Here is a 26,360-nt window from a genome sequence, read left to right on the forward strand (position 1 = left end):
GGTGTGGCTATGGGTACCCGCATGGGCCCCAGTTATGACTGTCTCTTTATGGGGTATGTGGAACATTCCTTGGTCCAGTCCTACTCCGGCCCCCTCCCACAGCTCTTTCTCCGGTACATCGATGATTACTTCAGTGCTGCTTCATGCTCTCGTCTGGACCTGGAAAAATTTATTAATTTTGCTTCCAATTTCCACCCCTCCATCATTTTCACATGGTCCATCTCTGACACTTCCCTTCCCTTCCTTGACCTCTCTGTCTCAATTTCCGGTGATAGAATGTCCACCAATATCCATTACAAGCCTACCGACTCCCACAGCTACCTCGACTACAGCTCCTCACACCCCGCTTCCTGTAAGGAGTCCATCCCATTCTCTCAGTTCCTTCGCCTCCGTCGCATCTGTTCTGATGATGCTACCTTCAAAAACAGTTCCTCTGACATGTCCTCCTTCTTCCTTAACCGAAGTTTACCACCCACGGTGGTTGACAGGGCCCTCAACCATGTACGGCCCATCTCCCGTGCATCCGCCCTCACACCTTCTTCTCCCTCCCAGAAACATGATAGGGTCCCCCTTGTCCTCACTTATCACCCCACCAGCCTCCGCATTCAAAGGATCATCCTCCGCCATTTCTGCCAACTCCAGCATGATGCCACCACCAAACACATCTTCCCTTCACCCACCCTGGCGGCATTCCGTAGGGATCGTTCCCTCCGGGACACCCTGGTCCACTCCACCATCACCACCTACACCTCAACCCCCTCCCACGGCACCTTCCCATGCAACCGCAGAAGATGCAACACCTGCCCCTTTACTTCCCCTCTCCTCACTGGCAAAGGGCCCAAACACTCCTTTCAAGTGAAGCAGCATTTCACTTGCACTTCCCTCAACTTAGTCTACTGCAGTCGCTGCTCCCAATGCGGTTTCCTCTACATTGGAGAGACCAAATGCAGACTGGGTAACCGCTTTGCAGAACACCTTCGGTCTGTCCGCTAGCATTATTCAGACCTCCCTGTCGCTTGCCATTTCAACACTCCACCCTGCTCTCATGCCCACATGTCCGTCCTTGACTTGCTGCATTGCTCCAGTGAAGCTCAACGCAAACTGGAGGAACAGCACCTCATCTTCCGACTAGGCACTTTACAGCCTTCCGGACTGAATATTGAGTTCAACAATTTTAGATCTGAACTCTCTCCTCCATCCCCACCCCCTTTCCGATTTTCCCCCTCCTTTTTGTTTTTTCCAATAATTTATATAGATTTTTCTTTTCCCACCTATTTCCATTATTTTTAAATGTATTTCCATCCATTGTTTTATCTCTACCTTTTAGCCTTTTTCGATTCCTTCACCCCACCCCACCCCCACTAGGGCTATTTGTACCTTGCTTGTCCTGCTTTCTAACCTTAATTAGCACATTCCTTTAGATAATATCACCACCTTCAACACCTCTTTGTCCTTTTGGCTGTGACATCTTTTAGTTATCTTCACCTATCACTGGCCCTCTATCCAGCTCTTCTTGTCCCACCCCGCCCCCCCCCCCCCCCCCAAACCATCTTATATTTCACCCCTTTTCTATTTTTCCTTAGTTCTGTTGAAGAGTCATACGGACTCGAAACATTAACTGTGTTCCTCTCCACAGATGCTGCCAGACCTGCTGAGTTTTTCCAGGTATTTTTGTTTTTGTTCAGAATGAGATTGTGTCAGGATTAAAATCACAGGCTCATGATCACATTCACACTGAATAGAGCTGTTCCATATTTGGCAATCTGAATTTGGTATCCCCAGTGGGCGACATATTGAGCAGTGAATATAGTATACTAAATTGAAAAGTACAAGAAATCATTGGAAGAAAAGTTTGGAGCCTTGGATGGCGGGGAGGAGGTAAACCGAGGTGTTGCATCTCCCACGCTTACATTGAAAGGTGTTTCTTTATTCTATTTCCAGCATCTCAAAATGGTATTTTCTTCCTTTGCAACACCAAATGTCTACACAGACTGACGGTGCCATTCACTGGCACAAACCCCGCACTAGTTATTTAAAGTTAGGAAATCAGTGAGCAGAATAGTCTTTCAATAGAAAAAAACGACGGTCCTCTATCACCACCAGGTGCCCAAACTCGGTAATGCAGGGAAAATAAATCTGTCCCAGAGTTCCGATCCAGGCCAGCAGATGGCAGTGTTGCTCCATGAAAATAGGATTTTTATGTTAAAATGTTTTTGTTCATCTGCCTAAATAAACAGCGATACACAGGAACCCTGGGGAGCTGTCATCAGATAAGTCGTGTCTGAAGTCCTGATATCGCCTTTGATGCAGCAAATGAAGTTGTGTGGTCTCATTGAGAATCGAAATAAATTCGAGGAGCTGAAAGGCCTCCTCCTGTTCTTAATAAATACCATAAGGATTCTGAGAAATTATTAGGTTAAAAATAGATCTGTAGACAGTTTGTGGTTTTAGGTTTACTGTGTTGCAGACAGACAGTGCTGCTGCACCAAGTAAACTATATACAATCTAACAAGAACAAGAATTGCTGGAAAAACTCAGCAGAGCTGACAGCATCTGTGGAGAGAAAAAGACAGAGTTAACGTTTCCAGTCCGTATGACTCTTCTTCAGAACTAAAGGGAATTAGAAATGTCATGAAATTTATACTGTTTAAGGGAGGTGGGATGGCCAGTGATAGGTGGAGGCTAAGGAGAGATTGCAAAAGATGTCATGGACAAAAGGTCAAAGGGTTGTTAATGCTGGTGGTACTGGCTAAAGGAGGTGCTAGTGGTGACATTAAGGGTAGAAAGCAGAATGTGATAATGGCCAGAAAAGGGTAAGCACTCTGGAAAGAACAACACGAGCAAGTGACAGATGGCCCGAGTGGGGGTGTTGGGAGGGGACGGTGGCAGGAATAAAGATCGAAAATAGACTAAAAGCTGGGGATAAAACAACGAATAAAAATGGAAATAAATTTTAAAAATAATAATAAAAATAAGTGAGAGAAAAAGTAAGTGGGAAAAAAGGTCAAAAAAAATTAAAATGATAAAATACAAATGAATATAGAAAAAAGGGAGATCAAAAAGGGGTGGGGGTGGAGGACAGAGTTCATGGTCTGAAGTTGTTGAACTCAATGTTTAGTCCGGAAGGCTGTAAAGTGCGTAGTCGGAAGATGAGGTGCTGTTCCTCCAGTTTGCGTTGAGCTTCACTGGAACATTGCAGCAGGCCAAGGACGGACATGTGGGCATGAGAGCAGGGCGGAGTGTTAAAATGGCAAGTGACAGGGAGGTCACGGTAATGCTTGCAGACAGACCAAAGGTGTTCCGCAAAGTGGTAACCCAGTCTGCGTTTGGTCTCGCCAATGTAGAGGAGACCACATTGGGAACAGCGAATGCAGTAGACTAAATTGAGGGAAGTGCAAGTGAAGCACTGCTTCTGTGATTGCATGGGAAGGTGCCGTGGGAGGGGGTTGAAGTGTTAGGGGTGATGAAGGAGTGGACCAGGGTGTCCCGGAGGGAACGATCCCTACGGAATGCCAACTGGGGTGGGGGAGGGTTGAAGGGAAGATGTGTTTGGTGGTGGCATCATGCTGGAGTTGGCGGAAATGGTGGAGGATGATCCTTTGAATACGGAGGCTGGTGGGGTGAAAAGTGAGGACAATGGGGACCCTATCATGTTCTGGGAGGGAGAGGAAGGTGTGAGGGCAGAGGTGGGGGAGATGGGTCAGACACGGTTGAGGGCCCTGTCAACTAACGTGGAAACTTCACGAAGGAAGAAATGTCAGAGGAACTGCTTTGGAAAGTGGCATCATCAGAACAGATGTGATTGAGGCGAAGGAACTGAGAGAATGGGATGGAGTCCTTACAGGAAGCAGGGTGTGAGGAGCTGTAGTCGAGGTAACTGTGGGAGTCGGTGGGCTTGTAATGAATATTGGTGGACAGTCTATCAACAGAAATTGAGACAGAGAGGTCAAGGAAGGGAAGGGAAGTGTCGGAGATGGACCATGTGAAAGTGATGGAGGGGTGGAAATTGGAAGCAAAACTGATAACATTTTCCAGGTCCAGATGAGAGCATGAAGCGGCACCAAAACAGTCATCGATTACCGAGAAAAGAGTTGTGGGAGGGGGTCTGAATAGGACTGAAACAAGGAATGTTCCACATCCCCCATAAAGAGACAGGCATAACTGGGGCCCTTGTGGGTACCCATAGCCACACCTTTTATTTGGAGGAAGTGAGGCAAGTTTAAGGAGAAATTGTTCAGTGAGAGAACAAGTTCAGCCAGATAGAGGAGATTGATGGTGGATGGGGATTGTTCGGGCCTCTGTTCAAGGGAGAAGCGGAGAGCCCTCAGACCATCCTGGCGGGGAGTGGAGGTGCAAAGGGATTGGACGTCCATGGTGAAGAGGAGGTGGTTAGGTCCAGGGAACTGGAAATTGTTGATATGATGTAGGGCATCAGAGGAATCACGGATATAGGTGGGGAGAGACTGGACAAGGGGAGAACAGAGTCAAGATAGGAAGAAATGAATTCCGTGGGACAGAAACAGGCTGACATGATCAGTCTACCTGGACAGTCCCGTTTGTGGATTTTAGGGAGGAGGTAGGAGTGGGCTGCCTGAGGTTGAGAGACTGAGGTTGGAAGCTGTGGAGGGAAGATCTCCAGAGGAGATGAGGTCAGTGATGGTCCTGGAAACAATGGCTTAACGTTCGATGGTGGGGTCATGGTCCAGAGGGAGGTAGGAGGAAGTGTCGGCGAGTTGGCACTCAGCCTCTGCGAGGTCAGTGCACCAGGCAACAACAGCACCACCCTTGTCGGCAGGTTTGACAACAAAGTCAGGGTTGGACCTAAGAGAACAGAGTGCAGCAAGTTCAGAAGGAGACAGGTTAGAATGGATGAGAGGAGCAGAGAAATTGAGACGGCCGATGTCACGCACATAGTTCTCAATGAAAAGATTAAGGGCAAGTAAGAAGTCACAGGGAGGGGTCCAGGTGGAGGGAGAATACTGGAGGCAGGTGAAAGGATCCGTTGAACAGGGAGAGGACTCCTGCCCAAAGAAGTGAACACAGAGACAAAGGAGGCGGAAGACGAGTTAAGCATCGTGCTGAGCCCGAAATTCATTCAGGTGAGAGCGTAAGGTTATGAAACTGAGTCCTTTGCTGAGCATTGGACATTCAGCATCAGAGAGGGGAAGGATGGGGGGTATGATGAATACATGGCTGGGGCTGGGATTAGAATTGGGTTTGAGGGACGGTAAGGGGTGGAGGGTCCTGGATGGGCCACACTCCCAACCTGGGGTTTCTTGAACATTTTGATAATTTCCCAATAGGAACTCAGAGTGAGAAATGGAAACACAGAAGAAATTCCAGCTACAAACTGGGAAACAGGTGAAGAGATGGAGGATGGGACTGGGTGGTTTGACTGACTGAAGCAGGGAGTAAATGAAGGAAGGAGAGACACAAGATATTTAATTTACATTTTATTTTAATCCTCTGACATTGATATTTGTATTGGTTTCATTTACAGTCTGATTGGAATTTTACACTTTGGAAATTAAATGACACATTTAGTAACAACCAGTTGTTTCAAACTGGTGGTTTCTAACCCCCAACTCCTGACCTCTGACTCTAAGCACGGGGTCGTCATTGTGACGTCAGAGAAGATGTGAACTCAGGCCCCGCCCCTTTCCCGGATCCAGTCAGAACCGGAGCAGATTCTCAGAAACTGGTTTTCATCCCAAATCCAGAAGAAAGGATAAAGTTTCTCAGTGAATTTATTCCCAGTGAAGCTGTGGAGATGGGACTTGGTGTCCGCGCTGTAAAATGAAACTGTCCCAGACTCAAAACTGAGATAAACTCCCACCTTCCCGGGGATCTGACCGACAGGGAGACGGGATCCAGGAGAGGAGTTTATATAAAACTGATCCCCAACCCGCTCAATGGTCCAGAATCCAGTCTCCGGTATCAGACTGACCCCGTCCTTCCTCTCCACAGACTCTGCGGCTACTCCCAGACTCCAGCCCCGATTCCCCTTCACCTTCACCTCCCAGTAATGTCTCCCCGATGTGAATCCCTCTGATCCCAGGGCACAGGACCTGTGTGTAAACCTCTTCCCGGTGTCAGGGAGACTCCTCCAGGTCTGGGTCCATCTCAAACTCTTCAGATCCTCAGACACCTCGAGCTCGGGATTCGCTGTTTCCACATCCAGGGTCACAGAGACTGGGAGAGAAAAGCAGAGAATTAGAGACTCGCTGGGGATCGGGGGAGAGACTCACTGGGGATCGGGGGAGAGACTCACTGGGGATCGGGGGAGAGACTCGCTGGGGATCGGGGGAGACTCACTGGGGATCGGGGGAGAGACTCACTGGGGATCGGGGGAGAGACTCGCTGGGGATCGGGGGAGAGACTCGCTGGGGATCGGGGGAGAGACTCGCTGGGGATCGGGGGAGAGACTCGCTGGGGATCGGGGGGAGACTCGCTGGGGATCGGGGGAGAGACTCGCTGGGGATCGGGGGAGAGACTCGCTGGGGATCGGGGGAGAGACTCGCTGGGGATCGGGGGAGAGACTCGCTGGGGATCGGGGGAGAGACTCGCTGGGGATCGGGGGAGAGACTCACTGGGGATCGGGGGAGAGACTCGGACTTTCCACATTAACAGAAACATCTGAACACTGAGCTCCTGGATTCCTGCTCCCCTGGAGCCTGATCCCTTTTCCCTGTTTAATCCATTGTGAAATGTTGGAGAATTTCCGCTCCCAATCTCTGGGATCGGGAAGAAACGTGATTCTCGATCAATTCACCGACTCGGTCTGATTCCCTGTTTCTCAACCCGGCAGAGAGCCGCCCCGAGGGGACCAAAGGTCGATTTTATTTCGTTCGGGTCACTGCCGGGAACCTACGGATAGGACACCTGGCGAGGTAAACAAGGATGGGGATGGACAGACGATCGGAGCGGATGACCCAACTTAATGCGACCTTTCGTACCATCATCTGTCAATATCCTTACCTCATGCTCCAGGTCTTCATCCTCTCTCCCTGCAGTCATTTTCAACATCAACTTTTCCAACTTTGATCTTCCATGTATTCAGACCCTCAATCCCATTCCCACATTCAGTCAGTGACAGCAGACCTTCAATCCCATTGCCACATTCAGTCAGTGTTAGTAGAGCATTCAGTCATCATGTCCCCACAATCTGTTACTCAATGTCCCCCTCTTGCTGCAATTCTCTCCATCTTCAAAAACCTCAAAACTTACTATGGTGCTTTGGAGCACATTCCCTTGTACCTGCCCTCTCAATGAACACCCCCACCCCCCAACCCCTGTAAAGCTATTCATAATGTAAAATGTGCTTTAAAAATGTGAGTTGTTGGGTCTATTTTATCTGTTGATGTGGTGTCAGGGTGCAGGTGGCTGGTAGCAGAGAGTAACAGTTTCTCAATCATCCAGTTCAGAAATCAGTCTGACACAGTAAAGGGAATGATTAAGATGAGGAAAATGGGCAGATCGAGTCACAATGGGGAATAGGCCTGAGTCTGACAGACGGAGAGTTTTCCAGTTTCTTCCTAAATGGCCTAAGGTTTTCTCTTGCCTCTCGCAGGTTGGGTCAGGGGGTGTTGGGGGTCACTGTAGAAGTTACGCTGAGAGAACAGGAATTGATGGATTTAGTCTCGTCCTGACCTTTATTATTGTTTATTGAATTTAGCATCAGATTTATAACTGTTTAAAGTCGATAGATGGTCACTGGAATTTATTGAGGAGACCCAAGGTATCTTTTTGGGGCCAGGAGGAGCATTACTGCCCACATATAAGAACATAAGAAATAGGAACAGGAGCAGACCATTCGGCCCTTGCTCCGCCATTCAATAAGATTGTGGCTGATCTTCTTCTTGTTCGATTTCCATGTTCCCATCTAACCCCAATAACCTTTGATTCCCTTGCCTAACAAGAATCTATCCACCTCTGCCTTGAAAATATTCAATGACCCTGCCTCCTTCACCATCTGAGGCAGAGAATTCCAAAGTTGCACAACCCTCTGAGAGAAAAAAATCAAATCACCCCTCACTTTTCTAAACTCCAGTGGAAACAAGCCTAGTTTGTCCAACCTTTCCTCATAAGACAACCCACTCATTCCAGGTATCAATCTAGTAAACCTCCTTTGAACTGCCTCCAGTGCATTTACATCCTTCCTTAAATAGGGAGACCAAAACTGTACACAGTATTTGAGGTGTGGTCTCACCAATGCCCTGTACAAATGAAGCATAATGTCCTTACTATTATGTTCAATTCATCTCATAATAAAGGAGAGCACCCCATTAGCCTTCTTAATTACTTGCTGTACCTGCATACTAATCTTTTGTGATCCATGTACTAGAAAACCTAGATCCCTCTGCACTTCAGAATTATGCAGCCATTCGCCATTTAAGTAATACTCTGACCTACATTGTATATTTAAAATAAAAAGGAAATGACTTGCCTGAACTTGATCCCTGCTACCACTAGCTCATCTTGACAAGTTTGAGACCGTTCGATATTTAGTCGACCCATGGTTGACATGCTCATCCCCATATCATCCAGACATAATCTTTCCATTTAAATGAGGCTCACACTCCTCTGGGACAGGTGGCCTGCCGGTACCTGAAAATTGGGCGTTAATTCCCCAACCTGAAACTGGTGGAGGTGGAAATGGGGCAGGAACACTGTGTAATCAATCCCCCATCAATCACTATCTCGATCCCGCACCCACACTGTTCCCACTGCAGGGGAAGAGTTAAAATTAGCCCCGAGAATCAAACAACAGCAGAAAAGACTGGAAATGCTGACTCTCCCAGGGAGGGCAGGTCACACAGTAACTGAGAGCCACAATCCTTGAACACTTCAAACAGTAAATCCCCAGCCCAAACCCCATGGTGTCATTTAAACCCCCAGCCCAAACCCCATGGTGTCATTTAAACCCCCAGCCCAAACCCCATTGTGTCATTTAAACCCCCAGCCCAAACCCCATGGTGTCATTTAAACTCCCAGCCCAAACCCCATTGTGTCATTTAAACTCCCAGCCCAAACCCCATTGTGTCATTTAAACTCCCAGCCCAAACCCCATTGTGTCATTTAAACACCCAGCCCAAACCCCATGGTGTCATTTAAACCCCCAGCCCAAACCCCATGGCATCATTTAAACCCCCAGCCCAAACCCCATGGTGTCATTTAAACCCCCAGCCTAAACCCCATTGTGTTATTTAAACTCACAGCCCAAACCCCATGGTGTCATTTAAACCCCCAGCCCAAACCTCATGGTGTCATTTAAACCCCCAGCCCAAACCCCATGGCATCATTTAAACCCCCAGCCCAAACCCCATGGTGTCATTTAAACCCCCAGCCCAAACCCCATGGTGTCATTTAAACCCCCAGCCCAAACCCCATGGTGTCATTGAGCAGGGATTAGTAATAAAATGAAGAAACGATTTACTTGAGCCGAAATTAAACACCATTCAGAGTTTGCAATTTTAGGAAGCTTTTCATAACCACCAGACAATCAGATGATGCTACAAAAGATGGAATTAAACCTTGATGATGGATGAAATGTGAAGGTTGAAGCTCAGCTCAGGGTGAAGATGCTGAGGCTCCTTACAATCAGGTGTAGCCTGAGTGAGTTGCCAGACATGGTGATGGGTGTGGTACTGTAATGGTTATAAAACTGGAATGAACACCCAGAGGAGATTAGGAGGAAGTTTTAACCTAACCCAACCATCAGGAAACTGCTGGGATCATGTGGAAAGCTGGTTTTACACTCAATCCGATCTTACTCTTCATTGACCTCAGACAGCAAGAGTGGGTGAGGTGTGATAGCAGCATTCCACCCTCATCCTGTGGGTTTCCCGGCTCGAGGATTAGGTTAAAATTACCCCTGAGAATTCAAATCCCACTGTAACAAGGTATGAAACTGAATTCAATCAATCTGTTAATGTGTGGACCGGCATCAGAAAAGTGTGACCATGAAAGCTGCTGGATTGTCGTAAATATTCCCGTGGTTCATTGTGTCCTTCATGAGACTGTAGTCCACACTATGTCATTGACTCTTAATTTCCTTAAGGTAATCAGGGATTGGCAATAATCATGGCCTCAATTAGCATTGTTCATATCCTGAGAATATCATCTTTAAAGTGTTCAGGAGTTCCAATTTCTAATTGAAGCTGAACAATCAAGGAGTCCCAGCAAAACCGGACTCAATGGGAATCAGGGGGAACACTCTCTGCTGGCTGGAGTCATACCTAGCACAAAGGATGATGGTTGTGGTTGTTGGAGGTCAGTCATCTCAGCTCCAGGACATCATTGCAGGTGTTTCTCAGGGTAGTGTCCTCGGCTCAACCATCTTCAATTGCTTCAGCAATGACCTTCCTCCCATCAGAAGGTCAGAAATGGGGATGTTCGCTGATGAATGCACAATGTTCAGCACCATTCGCGACTCCTCAGATACTGAGGAGTCCATACCCAAATACAGCAAGACCTGGACAATATCTAGGCTTGGGCTGACAAGTGGCAAGTAACATTCGTGCCACAAGTGCCAGGCAATGACCATATCCAGCAAGAGAATATCCAACCATTTCCCTTTGATGTTCAATAGCATTACCCTCACTGAATCTTCCACTATCAACATCCTGGGGGTTACCATTGATCAGAAATTGAACTGGACTAGCCATATAAATACTGTGGCTACAAGAGCAGGTCAGAGGCTAGGAATTGTGCTCTGGAGCTGAGATGACTGACCTCCAAAAACCATAACCATCTTCCTTTGTGCTAGGTATGACTCCAACCAGCAAAGAGTGTTCCCTTGATTCCCATTGAGTCCAGTTTTGCTGGGTCTCCTTGATGCCACACTTGGTCAAATGCTGCCTTGATGTCAAAGGCTCTCACTTCACCTCTGGAGTTCAGCTCTTTTGTCCATGTTTGAACCAAGGCTGTAATGAGGTCAGGAGTTGAGTGGCCCTGGCGGAACCCAAACTGGGTGTCAGTGAGTAGGTTATTGTTAAGCAAGTGTCACTTGTTGAATAAATCACCTGACTCCCCAAAACCTGTCCACCATCTACAAGGCACAAGTCAGGAGCGTGATGGAATACTCCCCACTTGCCTGGATGAGTGCATCTCCCACAACACTCAAGAAGCTTGACACCATCCAGGACATAGCAGCCCGCTCGATTGGCACCACGTCCACAAACATTCACTCCCTCCGCCATCAATGCACAGTAGCAGCAGTGTTTACCATCTAGAAGATGCACTGCAGGAATTCACCAAGGCTGCTTCGACAGCAGCTTCCAAACCCACGACCACTACCATCTAGAAGGACAAGGGCAGCAAATAGATGGGAACACCACCACCTGGAAGTTGCCCTCCAAATCACTCACCATCCTGACTTGGAAAAATATCACCGTTCCTTCACTGTCGCTGGGTCAAAATCCTGGAACTCCCTTCCTAACAGTGCCGTGGGTGTACCTACACCACATGGGCTGCAGCGGTTCAAGAAGGCAGCTCACCACCGCTTTCCCAGGGGCAACTAGGGATGGGCAATAAATTCTGACCCAGCCAGCGAAGCCACATCCCACCAATTAATAAAAAAAAGATTGAAAAAGGTGGATAATCAACTTTGCCAGCTCTCTGCTGAGTTAGGAAAGATGATAATGTAGCACATCATTTCTTCCCACATACACTGACATCCTGAAAAATAAAGACATGGGGATAATTCTAACCTCATTCTCCAGGCAGGAAACACATGGGATTGGGTGGAACAATGATTTGATTGGATGTTAAACCAAGTCCTGATCTGCCTTCACTAGTGAATACAAAATATCCCATGGAAATCTTTTGAAGAGGAGCAGGGGAATCCTCCCAGTGTCGTTGATAATATTTATCTCTCAGCCAATATCACCAATGTTTATGGGATCTTCCTATGCACAAATTGGCTGTCACATTTCCAACATTAGATCAGTGACGACATTTCAAAAACACTTCCTTCTCTGCAAAGCACCTTGGAACATCCCGAGGTTGTGAAAGGCACTATAGAAATCTAAGTTTTTCTTTACGTCCTGACACAGTGAGAAATTCTTCCTCCAGTTTGGTCCTGAATAGATTGCTGACCCAACATCCCTGAGGGAACTTCGGGGTGTTTGAGCTCAGATCCTATTTTACACTCAATTCCACTGACATAAGTAACATGTAGTTTAATTGTGAAGGTGTCTGAAGTGTGCTGTACTGAGATGTAGTCACTGACACCGACTCAGAGAAATCTGTGGCTCAGGAGCAGAACAGCAAATGGAAAAAGTTTCTTCCAAGAAGTTTCTTCCAAGACCAGCAACTGAGGGACAGGCCCTCCCTGAAATGTGCATATTTGATATCTACCCCTGCGCTTAACAATTGTGAAAGGCAGTCCAGGAGACCGCTCGGACCATGACTGTTCTTGTAATTCTACAGGATGCAGCTCAGTGCTGGCCAGGCCTGTCCAATGGAGAGTAAAAGAACCCCACAATGAACAGTGTGGTACAGCTCCTGCTAATAGCTGCAACAAATGCATTCTCCTCTGTGAAGAAGTACAGCCCTCCACACAGCAAACGTGTTTGAACTGCATGTGGAACATTTCCCAATCAGAACAAGTGACTGAACTGGGAAAAATATCAGGCAGTCAATGGTTTTATTTTGCAGGATCGCTCAACATTGCCCCTTTGAGCACATCAACCCACCCATTTACCATAAAGGGAATTGACCCAACTAACAGGAACTGGTAACACAGAACCTTCTGCCCCACTCCCCTACACAACTAATCCCCAGAATTCAAGGACAAGTTGTCTCAACCTCTTGACCTAATCATGTCAAGAAACCTGGATGTATCAATGCTCTCATTCCACAAGCATCGTGCAATCAAAATGTACCTGCAGCACAACGGCTTCACAAATGTGAATGTACTCCTAAATGTTCAATGGCTTCATTAAATATATTCACAAATGTACGGTTAATATGCAAAGTATAGACATTAATAGGTAAATAGCTGGAATAAAGCAGCTCAATTTGGAAAATGAAAATAAAGATTATTCAAATCAGATGAGCTTTTTCAGTGTTGACACTGAAATATTCAGAAACTGTCCTTCAACATTTATTATAAATTAGGGGACAGTTTATTGAATTGTATCATGGTTCAGTACTTACCATAATCAACTTCCACTTCATCATAACCTGCATGGAACAAGAATATTTAATATCTGACTGTCAGTTAAAACTATCAAATGTATTTTCACACGTTAGGAACAAGCAATCCCCTCACTCAGACTGCACCATCACTGCTGGGTGAGAATCCAATGATTAACAATATGGATTCTTGGCACTTTTCAGCATTCCAGTCTCAACATTGAGTTGAAAAATTTCATATCAAACCCTCTGCTCCCATTTGTGTTTAACAGGGCAGCTGTTGGTGATGATTCTGCTTTCCCATTTACACCTCCTCTCAAAAGCCCATCTTTTGTTTCTTTCCTTGTCTTATTACGATCTCTCGCCTTACACCATCATCCCTTTTATCACTTCGTCTCTCCTGTATTCCACCCTATCATGGTCTCCTCCTTTGTTCTTTCCCCGCCTCCCCCTTTCCCTGCCTCTGGACTGGTTTAAAACCTGTTACATCTCTGACTTTTTCCAGGTCTAAACAGGTTGTCAGCCTGAAACATTGGGCTGGATTTTCACTGACTCAGAATGACTCAGCCCCTTTAAAAATGGCAGGTAGGTCCCAATTCCAGGATTCCCGACCACGTTCCTGGGTTGTCTGATTTTCGGGAGTGCCTTTGAAGGGTGAGGGCTGGTTCATGTCAAAAGCCGGCACCCGGCAATCGCGACCTGTTCGGCTCCATTGCAAAGATAGGCATGTCCTGCTCCTCCCCGATTTTCATGGAGTCAGGTCAGGTTTTTAAAGATTTGCGGTTCACGGCCCCTCAGAGGAGTCGTGAATCCTTGTATACACGAAGAGACCTTTTAAAAGGTGACTTCAAAAGGTCCTCCTCGTGCGCTCCTGTGCCAAGATCTCCCCTTACACCCACCCTCCGTGGCCAGTTACACCTCCTATGTCAAGCTACATCCCTCCAGCCACCCCCATTGTCCCCTTTCACCCCTCTGCTAAGTGATTTCACTTCTATGCCCATTCTATACATTGTATGGAACCAATGAACCTTGTACTGACAGTAGGATGTGTAAAAAAAATGTTTTTAAAGTAATTCATTCATTAGTTTTCACTATGTTAAAAAATATCATTTAACTACAGGGCAATAAAACTACGAATCATCCAGACCCTTTAAAATATCAAGAAATCACAATCCCTTTGAACCTCTTAACCTTGAGTAAATAAACATTGCGAAATTGACTGCAGAGGTCAGAGAGCGTGAGCTGTCAATCAAGCAATGTTTTCCCTGGAGTGGAGCTGTTTCAACAAGAGTAATGGATGTCTGAGTTCTCAGCCAAGCTTCATTCTGTATGTACGAGGGCCACGGGGTGTGGGTGGAGGGGCACAGTTGTCCATAGTGGGTAATAGGGACCATATGGTGTGAGTGGATGGGGGGGTGGGTGGTGGGGGGGGGGATGAGGTGGCATGGATAGGTCATGAGGCATGTGTGGGGTGAGGGGCTGTGAGGGGCCAGGGCTGAAGGGCCTTTGTGTTTTTATTTTAGCTGGGGCAAAGTCCCACAGCACCGACGCAGGCCTTTTAAACAACCCGCCTTGGCACCCAGCAGCGCCACATTCCCAGGTTGGCGGGTCCGACTCCAACCAGAATCCGCCCCCAGCAATGAAGATCCCACCTTTGTAGGCAATTTCTATTGAGGTGGGCTGGCTGAGTCAGGAATTTTCCCCACTCCCACTATCCGCCTCAGTGATGAAAATCCAGGCCATTAGCTCTCTTTCTCTCTCCACAGATGCTGCTCAACCTGCTGATTATTACCAGCGCTTTTTTGATTTTCTTTTGAATTAAATGCTCTGTTCATCTCAAAATATTCATCCCATTAAGTTCAATGAAAAGACTGAGCTGCAGATTGAAAACTGAGACTGGAATAATGGGAATGGTTTACAGTATTTACACCTCATGTGATCAGCCCACAATTATTACACACTAACTCTATGCAAATGACAAGTTGAGAGCTCAACACCTGTCAGCTGAACCTAACCATAATGCTGCTGTCACTTTCACCTGTTTCGAGCATGTTTTAAAGGGGTACCTTGTAGCAACATGTACCCTGGACTGACAGTCAAATTGTGGTGTGGTGTGTGACCTCTTCTTCTATTTTAGAATGGATATCTGGAGGAGGAAGAGAAAATTGAGCAGGAGGGTCCCATTCTGCTCAAGTTCAGCTGTCTCTGGAAAATTAACCAATCACCTAATCCCCTCTAACCCCCTCTTCCAAAAAAGTCGCACAGAAGTGTAAAGAAAAAGAGAAAACATGCAAAATAAATAAAATGATGCCACAACATATTATAGTTTCTGGTATTATGATGAAATAAATTTGTAGATTTTATTGATCTGGAACATTCTGCCATTTCACTCAGTATTCTGCCCCCCCAAGTGAAGTGTATTTTTCAAGAGCAGGCAGCAAAGAATAATTACATTAAGATCAGACTGCAAAGTAGTAAATATAACCCCTCTATTCAAGAAGGAAACAAGAAACCATAGGCCAGTTAGCTTGATGACTGTCATGGGGAAAGTGTTAAGAGTCGATCATTAAAGAAGTTATAGTTGGGCACTTAGAAAAACACAAGGTAAGAGTCTGCATGGTTTTGTGAAAAGGAAATCATGCTAACCAATTTATTAGAGTTGGACGTACTGTATTTGGATTTCCAGAAGGCATTTGGTAAGGTGCCACATCAAAGGTTATTGCGGAAAATAAAAGCTCATGGTGCAGGGGCTAATATATCAGCTTGGACAGAGGATTGGCTGGCTAATAGAAAACAGAGAGTATGCATAAAAGGGCCTTTGATTGGCAGGATGTGACTAGTGGAGTCCCGCTGGGGTCTGAACTTTTTACAATTTACATCACTGACTTAGATGAGGGGAGCGAAGGCATGGTAGCTAAATTTGCAGACAAGCAGACATAAGGAGTTTGCGTACGGCTAAAGATAAGTTGAGTGAGTGGGCAAAAATCTGGCAAATGGAATATAACGTGGGAAAATGTGAAGTTGTTTACTGTGGCAGGAAAAATAAAAAAGCAGAGTATTACATAAACAGAACAACTGCAGAATTCTGAGGTGAAGAGGGATCTAGGTGTTCTCGTGCATGAACCGCATGTAATTAAGAAGGCTCATGAAATGCAATCCTTCGTTATGAGAGGAATTGAACATAAAACTAAGGATGATAAGCTTCAGTTATACAGGGTAATCGCATGTCAAATACGGTGTGTAGTTTTGACCTCATTTAAGGAGGGATGTAGATGCATTGGAAACAGTTGAAAGGAGGTTTACTAGAGTAATACCTTGAATGAGCAACTTCTCTTATGAGGATAGGTTGGACATGCTGAGCTCGTTTCCACTGGAGTTTAGAAGAGTGACAGGTGACTTGATTGAAGTATATAAGATCCTAAACGGTCTTGACAAGGTGGATGTGGAAAGTATGCTACCTCTTATGGGTGAGTCCAGAACTAGAGGGCACTGTTTTTAATTTGGAGGTCATCCTTATAGAACAGAGATGAGGAGAAATTTTTTCTCTTAGGGTCGTACGACTTTGGAACTCTCTGCCTCAGAAAGAAGTGAAAGCAGGGTCACTGATATTTTTAAGTCAGAAGTAGATAGATTCTTAACCAAAACAAAAATACCTGGAAAAACTCAGCAGGTCTGACAGCATCTGTGGAGAGGAACACAGTTAATGTTTCGAGTCCGTATGACTCTTCAACAGATATATTCTTGTTAGGCAAGGGAATCAAAGGTTATCGGGGTTAGGTGAGAATGTAGAACTCGAAACCCAAGCAGATCAGCCATGATCTTATTGAATGGTGGAGCAGGCTCGAGGGGCCAAATGATCTATTTCATATGTTTGTATGATAGCAAAACTCTTAATTGAGAAAGGACAGAATTAACCAATTACACCAGAAAAGGATAATATGCAGAGCCAAAGGTAAAAGGACACAAGAGGACTTATGTCGGGAAAGAATAACAAAGAAAAGTTGATTGTCCTGCGATATAACATTCTAAAATCTATCAATATCTTACACAACGCACCAGATAGGGGAAGGACAGATGGTCTCAGCTTAGATAGGAGGGATACCTGTTATAACTGTGTCAACACCCGGCAGAACATTACATGGAGTAGAAAATATTGGGGTGATACGGGAGGATTATTATATTTGATCAAAGGGAGAGATAGCATGTGCCTGGGTGAAAAGTGGGATGTACCTGATGCCACAGATGTATGTGATCAGTAAAATATAAACATGCTGAACACTTGTAATTTAGCAGAGTGCTATCTCAAGCTGTCTTGAGATGGTTCTCTCCTTGCAATTGCTTGAATAAATGATCGTGACCTGTACCTGAGACTCCGTTTGTCAAAGATACCACAACACTGTAAATCAGAGTTCGGAAATGGTTCTTAAATAGCTTACCTTCCAAAGTGCAAAACAGCTGTAGTTCTGAAAATCAAGAACACAGGAATGTGTTAGTGTGAGAGATTCTGCAGCTATTGCCACACCCTATAAACAATATTGGGTCTACAAACAGAATACAACTCAATATGTTTCCCATATAAATTCTTAAAACTGATTTAAAAAGAGCGTGATAATATGAATAAATAGTTGAGCATATTTTAAAATTCTAACACTCAAGACTTGACAGAATTTACAATTGATCTTTTTCACCTTTCACTTAATGTTCTAGTGATGATATAATGGGCTGTATCTCAGCAACACTCTATCTGTTCAGCTAATAACATCACCTAATGCACCATTCAGATTAAAGATGGACAGTGATGGGATAATAGTTAGGGTGCATCTTCATAATTCTGAGCTTTTTTTAGCAATCCTCTCTATTCATCATTTATTACTTGGGCATAACTATTTTAATCTTGCCAACTGATGAAGCCTTGCTATTTCCACAGTGTCAATCACTGCTGAGGCCATCTCTGATCAAATCCTTGAATCCCTCTCCACTCACATCCCTATTCCCACTCCATTTCCTTCTGTGCCCAACTTGCTTCCCAAGGCACCTACAATGGCAATTGCAAATTCCCAAAAGTCCAGCCTTTGGCCTCCTGTTCACCATGACATTTCTGCAACTACTGAACTCCTCAAATCACATACTCAATTCCACCTTTGATCCCTTGTCCCGATTAAAGCCAATCCTATTTCTGACCTTCATCATTCACCCTATGATAATCATCATCACTGCTCCCTTACGTCCAATGGATGCAGACTTGAATTTTCTGGCAGACAACTGGTTTAGGAATACTGAAATGCAAAGCTAACGCCACCTTTTCATCACAACAAACTGTCTTCTGAAATACTTTTGTACTGCCACCCCCACCTCCACAAACAAATGAACAATGGGAGTCAGTAAATCAGCAATTACAGGCTTTCAAGGTATTATGGGTACAAACCAAGTATTATTTTTTAATTCTTTTAAGGGATGTGGGCATAGCAGCTGGGTCAGTATTTATTGTCCAAACCTTTTTGAACCTTCTTGAGCTGCTGCACCCCATATGGTGTAGGAAAACCCACGATGCTGTTGGGAAGGAAGTTCCAGAATTTTGACCCAGTGACAGTGAAGGAACGACAATATCGTTCCAAGTCAGGATGTTGTGTGGCTTGGAGAGGAACTTGCATGTAGTGGTGTTCCCATACACCTGCTGCCCTTGTCCTTCCAAGTGGTAGAGGTCACGGGTTTGGAAGGTGCTGTCGAATGAGTCTTGGTGAGTTGCTGCAGTGCATTTGTAGATGGTGCACAATACTGCTGCCACAGTGCATCGGTAGTAGAGGGAGTGCCACAAAGGAGCAAAGATGGAGTGGGGGAAACGTAGGGGGTGGGGGGCAGGTGGAGATGATGATTTTATGGAGCTGCGAGAGTGAGAAATGTGGCTTGTGGAGTGATTGAATTAGGCAGGAGCCAAAATTTCAATTTTTCTACAGTAAATTGAGATTAAGTAAGCGGCGTGTTTGTGATGTTTCGGGTCTCACACTGTCCTGTGGGAGGTTCCTAATACATCTGCAAGCTATGAATATTTATTTGTGTGAAACATTTTTAACTTATGTCCCCCCTTCAAGATAACCTCGTGGCACCCGATTTATTTAGAGGTGATGTGCACCAGTCAGCGTTGTGCAACTGTGTCCAAGGTCAATGGCTTTCTTTGTTGAACTCTGTGTACAAGGGAGGAGAGCAGGACAATGGCCACTTGCATGAGGCTCAGGACTGGAAAGGGAGAGTCAGGGGTCAGGGAGGGGGCTTGGTGGTGAGATGGTGACTATTGAAAGGTTGGGTCTTGGGTGCAGGGCGGTGTGGAGGAGAGATGCAAGGAGGACCGAGGGTGGGGTTTGGGTGCGGGGGAATGTGGAGGAGGGATGGGCCTAGTGTTCTGGGTGTGGTGGTACTGAGGGGATGTTGAAGTGGTTATTGAGGGACCTAAAGGGTAGTGTTGTTGCAGTCAACATTCATTTTCTATGGTTGAATTGGGGATGCTGGGTAGAGTGGGGAGTGGAATTTGATAGAGGAGCAGGTTCAATGTCATGGTCAGTAACTCAAAGGTTTTGTAGGGTGGGGCATGGGAGCAAAGAATGATGATGGGAGGGTTTAGGGTCGGAGTGGGCATCTCTACAGGTGTAGGCCCAAGAGGAGAGATAGCATGTGCAGTCCAAGGTGATAGTGTTCAGGGTAAGGAGGGAGGTTCAAGGGTCATAGAGGGAAGGGTCAAGGGTGATGGGGGAAAGCATGAAGGTGACAGGAGGAGGGTGGAAAGTACAGGAATGAGGCTCGAAGATCACACACAAATTTTGTGGGGCTTTGCAATCAAGGAATTAAGATCAAAGTGCTGGGTGGGTGGAGTTCTGGGTGTGGACAATTTGAGAAGTAAAAGGAACTCACTGCTCTTTAGTTCAATGGATGAGAACCATGGACAAGCATGTCCTCATCTCTATGTCTTCCCTCTTAACACAGTGCAATTACTGCAATACCCATGGGTCTCATTCACCTGATATTCCTGTAACCTCAGGTGCAGGAGGAGAGGGTGCAATGGAAGAGAGCTCTGGTCACCAACAGAGGCTGCACAGCCAACAACAGACAGCACCAGAGAGGGAGGCTGGTCCGGTTGCAGATATCCAGGGAAGGCATCGTCAAAGAGGGACACTGGCACGTCAACACATCCTCAGGACAGGAACTAATTACCTGGAGATATCTGACAGGCAATGCCAGAGACAACTGAGGTGTCCCAGGAAATCGTCACCAAGATATGTGGGATTGTTGCAGCCACTTGGATTTGGTGGGAACCGCATGCCATTGGCCCTCAAGGTCACTGCGATGCTCAAATTCTTCACCAGTGGTGGTTTCCAGGGCAGACCGAGTAACATATGAGGCATCTCCCAGGTTGCCACACACAGGTGCATAAAGGAGGTGACAACTACGCTCTTCTTGCCAATGATTTCATCCAATTCTGCAGCAATGATGGCAGTCAATCAGCAAGGTCAGTGGCCTTCAGTGCCATCGCTCATTTCCATAGGGTGTAAGGGGACATCGACTGCACCAATGTCGATATTAGGCCTCCTTGAAACCAGCCAGCAGCATTTGTGCATCGCAAAGGACTTCACTTCTTGAATGTGCAACTGGTCTGTGACTGTAGGAGAAGAATCACAGAGGTCTGATCTCATTTCCCAGGGAGCTAATGGGGTCAGTTGGAGAGAATGAAAAGATGCTGCTAACCCTGGGCTGTCCTGGGAGGAAGGCCCTGGAGCAGCTGGCATGCACTCCTCCTCCATCTGGGTCGACAAAGGCACCACCCTATTTTCCTGAGGAACTGAGCCATTGCTGCATTGAGCCCATGGCTAGCGCGATGAAATGCAGGTCAGAGCAGATATCGATGGAACGCTCGACCTGACTCTCCATGCAGTCGCCATCCTCTCCATGGATGAAGCCATATGGCTCAAATGCCTCGGAATGAGAGGGGATCTCATTGAAACATTTAAAATTCTGACAGGACTGGACAGACTGGATGCAGGGATAATGTTTCCTCTGGCTTGGGGGGTGTGGAACAAGGGATCACAGTCTCAGGATATGGGGTAGGCCATTCAGGACTGAGATGAAGAGAAATTTCTTTACTCAGAGGGTGGTGAACCTGTGGAATTCTCTACCACAGAAGGCCAAGTCACTGAATATATTTAAGAAGGAAATAGTTAGATTTCTGGACTCTAAAGGCATCAAGGGGTATGGGGAGAGAGCAGGAGTATGGTGTTGAGAAAGAGGATCAGCCATGATCATGTTGAATGGCGGAGCAGGCTCAAAGGGCCAAATGACCTACTCCCGCTCCCACGACGGAACTCATGCCGAGCACGGACTCCTCCATACCCCACACAAAGCTGCACACAATCACTGGCATCTCCGCCATATTTTCCCCTAATGTCTGCTGCATGTACAGGTCAGGCGCAGCAAGGACTGATCCTCACCAGTCCTTCAATCGTTATGTGGCTGACTAAGGCTCATATTCACTCTTCTAACAGCTGCTCAATCATGCAAATACATTATTGACCCCGCGAGAGATTCCTTGTAAATATGTGACACTGGCACGTACCCTGGCGATCGAAGGAGGTCTTTGACCCATTTTCTGCACAGAACCCAGGCTCTTGCATGGACCCCACAGACCCTCACTTCCTCTGCATCCTCCCTCCAGGTCACCATGGTCAGGTGGAAGGGCCGTCTGATAGCATCTGGAGGACAGAGCATCTCCTGCCTTTCCCTAATGGCCTGGAGGAGAGCCTGCAGGGAGGCATCGCTGAGCCACGGGGCTGGTCTGTTGCGATGCTCGGACGTGATGGAGGGAGATAATTTGGATGGGGTGGACAATGAGGTGGGGGTTTATTTCGCAGAAACAGTGGTAATGATGGGGAGGGGATATGATGGGGGAAGAAGTCTGAGGAGGGGCTGAGGGTTCTTCCAATGGACTTCTGAAGAATCTGGGACTATGCAGCACTGGAGTGTTCTGGCAGCGATGCAGAGTCTCCCAGTTGGACCTTGAGGCTCTTTTATAGGCTTCCCATAGCTGCAGCATTGTCAGCTGACAGTGGGGTTCACCAATCAAAAGCTTCCTCTGTTGCGGATTCAGACATGTCTCTCATTAATGCTGCCGGCATTTTAATTTTTAATTAGAATCTTGTGGGAAATGGGAAAGAGCAAGAGAGAGAAAGTGAAAAAACAGAATAAAAATAGAATTACCTGGAAAAACTCAGCAAGTCTGGCAGCATCGGCGGAGAAGAAATCAGTCAACGTTTCGAGCCCTCATGGCCCTTCAGCAGAACTAAAGCATAGTTTCAACAAGGGAGAAATATAAATTGGTTTAAGGTGGGTGGGGGGGAAGAGACACATTGAGGGTGTGGTGTGAAAGTGATGCTGTTTCCGGATCCACCATCAGGAATGGTATGCCACAATGAAAATTCCTCCCTGGGTGCCTAAATCTAGAGCTCCCCGGTGAAAAAGAAAATATCATAAGAAATTGGAGCAGGAGTAGGCACCACACCACCGCCACCCCCACCAACCCACCCCCACAACCCTTAACTCCACTTTCTTGTCTGACCCCCATAACCCTTAACTCCCTTTTCGATCAAAAATCTTACACAGACTTGAATGTCTTGTATTCAATGACCCAACCTCCAGTGTCTCTGTGGGAGGAAATTGTAAAGACTAACAACCCCCGAGAGAAGAAATTCCTCCTCCATCTTAAAATGGGGGATGACTTACTTTGAAAATATTCCCCCAATTCTAGATTCCCTCATGAAGGGAAATGTTCTCTCAGCATCTGCCCTATCAAGCCTGCTCAGAATCTTACATGTTTCAGTAAGATCACCTCTCATTCTTCTAAACGTCAATGAGTACAGACCCAATCTGCCCTTCCACATTAAGATAACCCCTTCATCCCAGCAATCAGCCTAGCGAACATTTTCCTGCTTCAAATGCAATTATATCCCTTCTTAAGGGCAGATACCAAAACTGTACACAGTATTCTAGGTGCGGTCTCACCAATGCCCTGTACGGAGGAACAAGACTTCCCACTTTTATACTCAACCCTGCCTCGCAGCAAAGGCCAACATTCCATTTACCTTGCTAATTACTTGCTGCAAGAGAGGTTCAAGTAAGACAGAAAAAGGAGGTTTATGACAAATGTCAGATGGAGATTACATTCAGAAAACAGGCAGAATATGGAGAACTTAGGGGCAAATTTAAAAAGGACATAGCTTGGATCGAGGAGTGAAGAAACAAAATTACTGGGTAACATAAAAGGGAATCCAAAAATCTTTAAGGAACATATAAAAAATAAAACGATCATTAAAGAATGATGGTGCTGGTTAGGGCTGAAAGAGTAATCTTCTTGTGGACACAGAGAACATGGCTGTAGCACCTTGCATCTGTAGAATCAACAACAATTTGCATTTATATTGCACCTTGAACAGAATGAAATGTCCTGAAACCATTTCACAAGGGCATTATAAAACAAAATATGTCTCTGAGTCGCATGGGGAGATATTAGAGGTGAAAAGAGGCAGCCTTGGTGTGCTGCGGGTATGTAGCCAAAAGCTCATCTCAGCTGACCAAGGTTGTGAAAAGTCCAGCTCAGCCTCAGACAGTTGCCAGTGAGAGAGATGGAGTCATTGGCCAGACTGTGGTGTTTGTGGCAGGGGACTAAAGACAATGGTCTCCCCAATATTGAATTGCAGGAAATTTCTGTTCATTCAGGATTGGATGTCAGACAAGCAGCCTGACAGTTTAGAGACAGCAGAGAGGGTCAGAGAAGTGGGAGTGAGGAAGAGCTGGGTGTCGACAGTGTGCATGTATAAATTGTGTGTTTGTGTGGTGTTATCAAGGAGCAGCATGTGGGTGAGAAATAGGAGGAGGTCAAAGATAGATCCTTAGGGAAGGTAATTGAGTGGGAGCAGAAAGAGAAGTGATGATGGGTGATTCTCCAGCTACCATTAGATAGTTAAGAATGGAACAAGATGAATGCAAGTCTCACCCAGCTGAGAGGCATTTAGGAAGGTGGGCTGGAATTTTCCAGCCCCACCTGTGGTGGGTTACCCCACGGCGAGGCCGGCAAGCCATTGAAATCTCCGTTCACATCAGCGAGACCGGAAGATCCCGTCATGGTGAGGGGCTGGAAAATTCCAGCCATGGTGTGGTCAACCATGTCAATGGCTATAGTCAGGTCAAGAAAGTTGACGAGGGATAGTTTACCATCATCACAGTCACACAGGATGTCATTTGTGACTTTGATAAGAGCCGCCTTGGTCCTGTGGCAAGGGCGGAACCCTGACAAGAGGGACTAAAGCATAGAGGATGGAATTTTCCATTTTGCGGTGGAGGGTGGGAAAACTGGCTTGTTTCCCATTGGACAGTGGGAAGGGTTCTCCCTCTCTATTTTCTCCTTGTAAGCTCATTAATTATGCATCAGCGAGGAGCTTGTCGGATCTCATGATGGGGCGGGCAGTGATTTGTCCCCCCCCACCGTTACCTTATGGGGTCGAAGATCCTGGCACCATATTGAAACGGTGCCTGAGCAAACCTCAAGTCCCTGCAGGCCAGGAGTTGTTTCTTCAACCTTAGTAATATGGCGCCAAGAAGGAGCAAACCCTGTGCCCCACGGTTCAGATGGTCCTCCCTGGTCAATCTCCTCCAGACTGTGCAAGCTAGGCAAGAGGTCCCGTTTCCGAGAGATGGCAGCCGGAGGGCCACCCACCTGGCCTCGGCAACCTGGAAGGAGGTCACCAGAGAGGTCAGTGCCCGTGGGTCCCAAAAATGAAATTTCCTGCAGTGCAGTAAGTGGATGAATGATCTCATCCTCTCCGCCAGAATAAGTCAACTTCCTACTCAACTCAAAATTCTCACTCTCATAAGGGCATCAGGCAGTCTAAGGGCCTCACACACTATCAGCATATGGAACAGCACTGAATGTCTGATGTTCACTTCAACATCACCATCTGATGTAACATCCTGCACACACAGCATCTTCAGCGCTTACCAGGGAGGCTCAGCATACACAGCAGGTATGCACGCTTCTGAACTTCCCTTCCATCCGTTCTGATCACAACCCACTCCTCCGTCTTTATGCAGGTCAAGATAGCCCACATCAAGAGGGAGGGATCCCAAACTGGAGGAGAAACTCCAGACATACAGGAGCTGGCTAGTTTCGAGGAGGAGGCAGCCGAGTTGGCAGAGGGAGATAAGGATCGCTCCTGTGCCGAAGGCGAGATCGGCCTCCCCCAACAAAGCAGTACAGCTGAATCCTCTTTCCCTTGGCCACATGCTCAATATGAATTAAATATAATGCAGGAACCTGCCTACTCAGGCACTAATTCTCTCTCCTCTCTGTTCCGAGTACCCACTGGAAGAAGCCGAGACAGCCAGCCAGCTCCTCAGTCCAGTTCCCAGTCCACCTTGGGTGATGAGGCTGAGGACCCACCTGATGTAGAGACATCACTGCATTCACCCGCACCCTCCACCAATGCAGAGACACATGCCTTGGTGGGTCCTAGTTCTAGAGTAGGATCGGGGTCACTCTCTCCAAGATATCTCCACAGCAGTTGGACGCAGTGACAGCCCAGGTCTCTGACATCTGGAGACCAGGCCCCTGCGAGTCCGAGTTAGTTGATGAGCCGCTGCAATTGGCCCTTGCCAAAATGCTGGAGATGCAAAGAGAGGCAGGGTAACATCAGACAGAGTTGTCAGAGGCCTACAACAGACTAGAACGAAGGATGGAGGAGCCCAAAATAAAAACAGAAAATGCTGGAAAAACTCAGCAGGTCTGACAGCAGCTGTGGAGAGAGAAACAGAGTTAACGTTTCGAGTCTGTATGATCCTTCTTCAGAGCTCATGACCCTTCTTCTTGGGCACATCTTCAGCTCTGAAAAAGGGTCATACACACCCGAAACGTTAACTTGGTTTCTCTCTCCACAGATACTGTGAAACCTGCTGAGTTTTTCCAGCATTTTCTGTTTTTATTTCAGAATTCCAGCATTCGCAGTATCTTGATTTTATATTATGATGGAGGAGTCCATCTGCATTCTGCCTGATGTCATGGCACCAGCATATGAGTACACCAAAGTCTCCATTGGAAGGGTGGTTGCCACCTTGGGGATCAAAGTCCAACAGTTTTTGCTGGATTTGCGTTTGGACCTACATTGTGTCGCTCTAGCCATGGGTGTACT

At 46.5% G+C, this 26,360-nt stretch overlaps 2 protein-coding genes across 4 annotated transcripts in view; both read right to left on the reverse strand.

The window, feature by feature from the left end:
- The window catches only part of LOC144695628 (butyrophilin subfamily 3 member A3-like), a 267,537-nt gene that overhangs the window by 88,518 nt on the left and 152,659 nt on the right, over positions 1 to 26,360 (reverse strand). The window lies entirely within an intron of this gene.
- LOC144695630 (butyrophilin subfamily 1 member A1-like) overlaps positions 5,445 to 26,360 on the reverse strand; it is a 99,812-nt gene continuing 78,896 nt past the window's right edge. For 2 of the 3 annotated variants that reach the window (XM_078566535.1, XM_078566533.1), the window contains 3 exons: positions 17,577 to 17,603; positions 13,162 to 13,188; positions 5,445 to 6,192 (listed from right to left, as the gene is read on the reverse strand). In XM_078566535.1, the coding sequence (XP_078422661.1) occupies positions 5,645 to 6,192; positions 13,162 to 13,188; positions 17,577 to 17,603 (602 nt within the window). In that variant the 3' untranslated portion in view covers positions 5,445 to 5,644. The remainder of the gene's footprint in view (positions 6,193 to 13,161; positions 13,189 to 17,576; positions 17,604 to 26,360) is intronic. The other variant, XM_078566534.1, reaches the window with a different exon arrangement.

Source organism: Cetorhinus maximus, chromosome 21 (assembly GCF_964194155.1).
Source record: "Cetorhinus maximus chromosome 21, sCetMax3.hap1.1, whole genome shotgun sequence".
NCBI classification, from domain to species: Eukaryota; Metazoa; Chordata; class Chondrichthyes; order Lamniformes; family Cetorhinidae; genus Cetorhinus; species Cetorhinus maximus.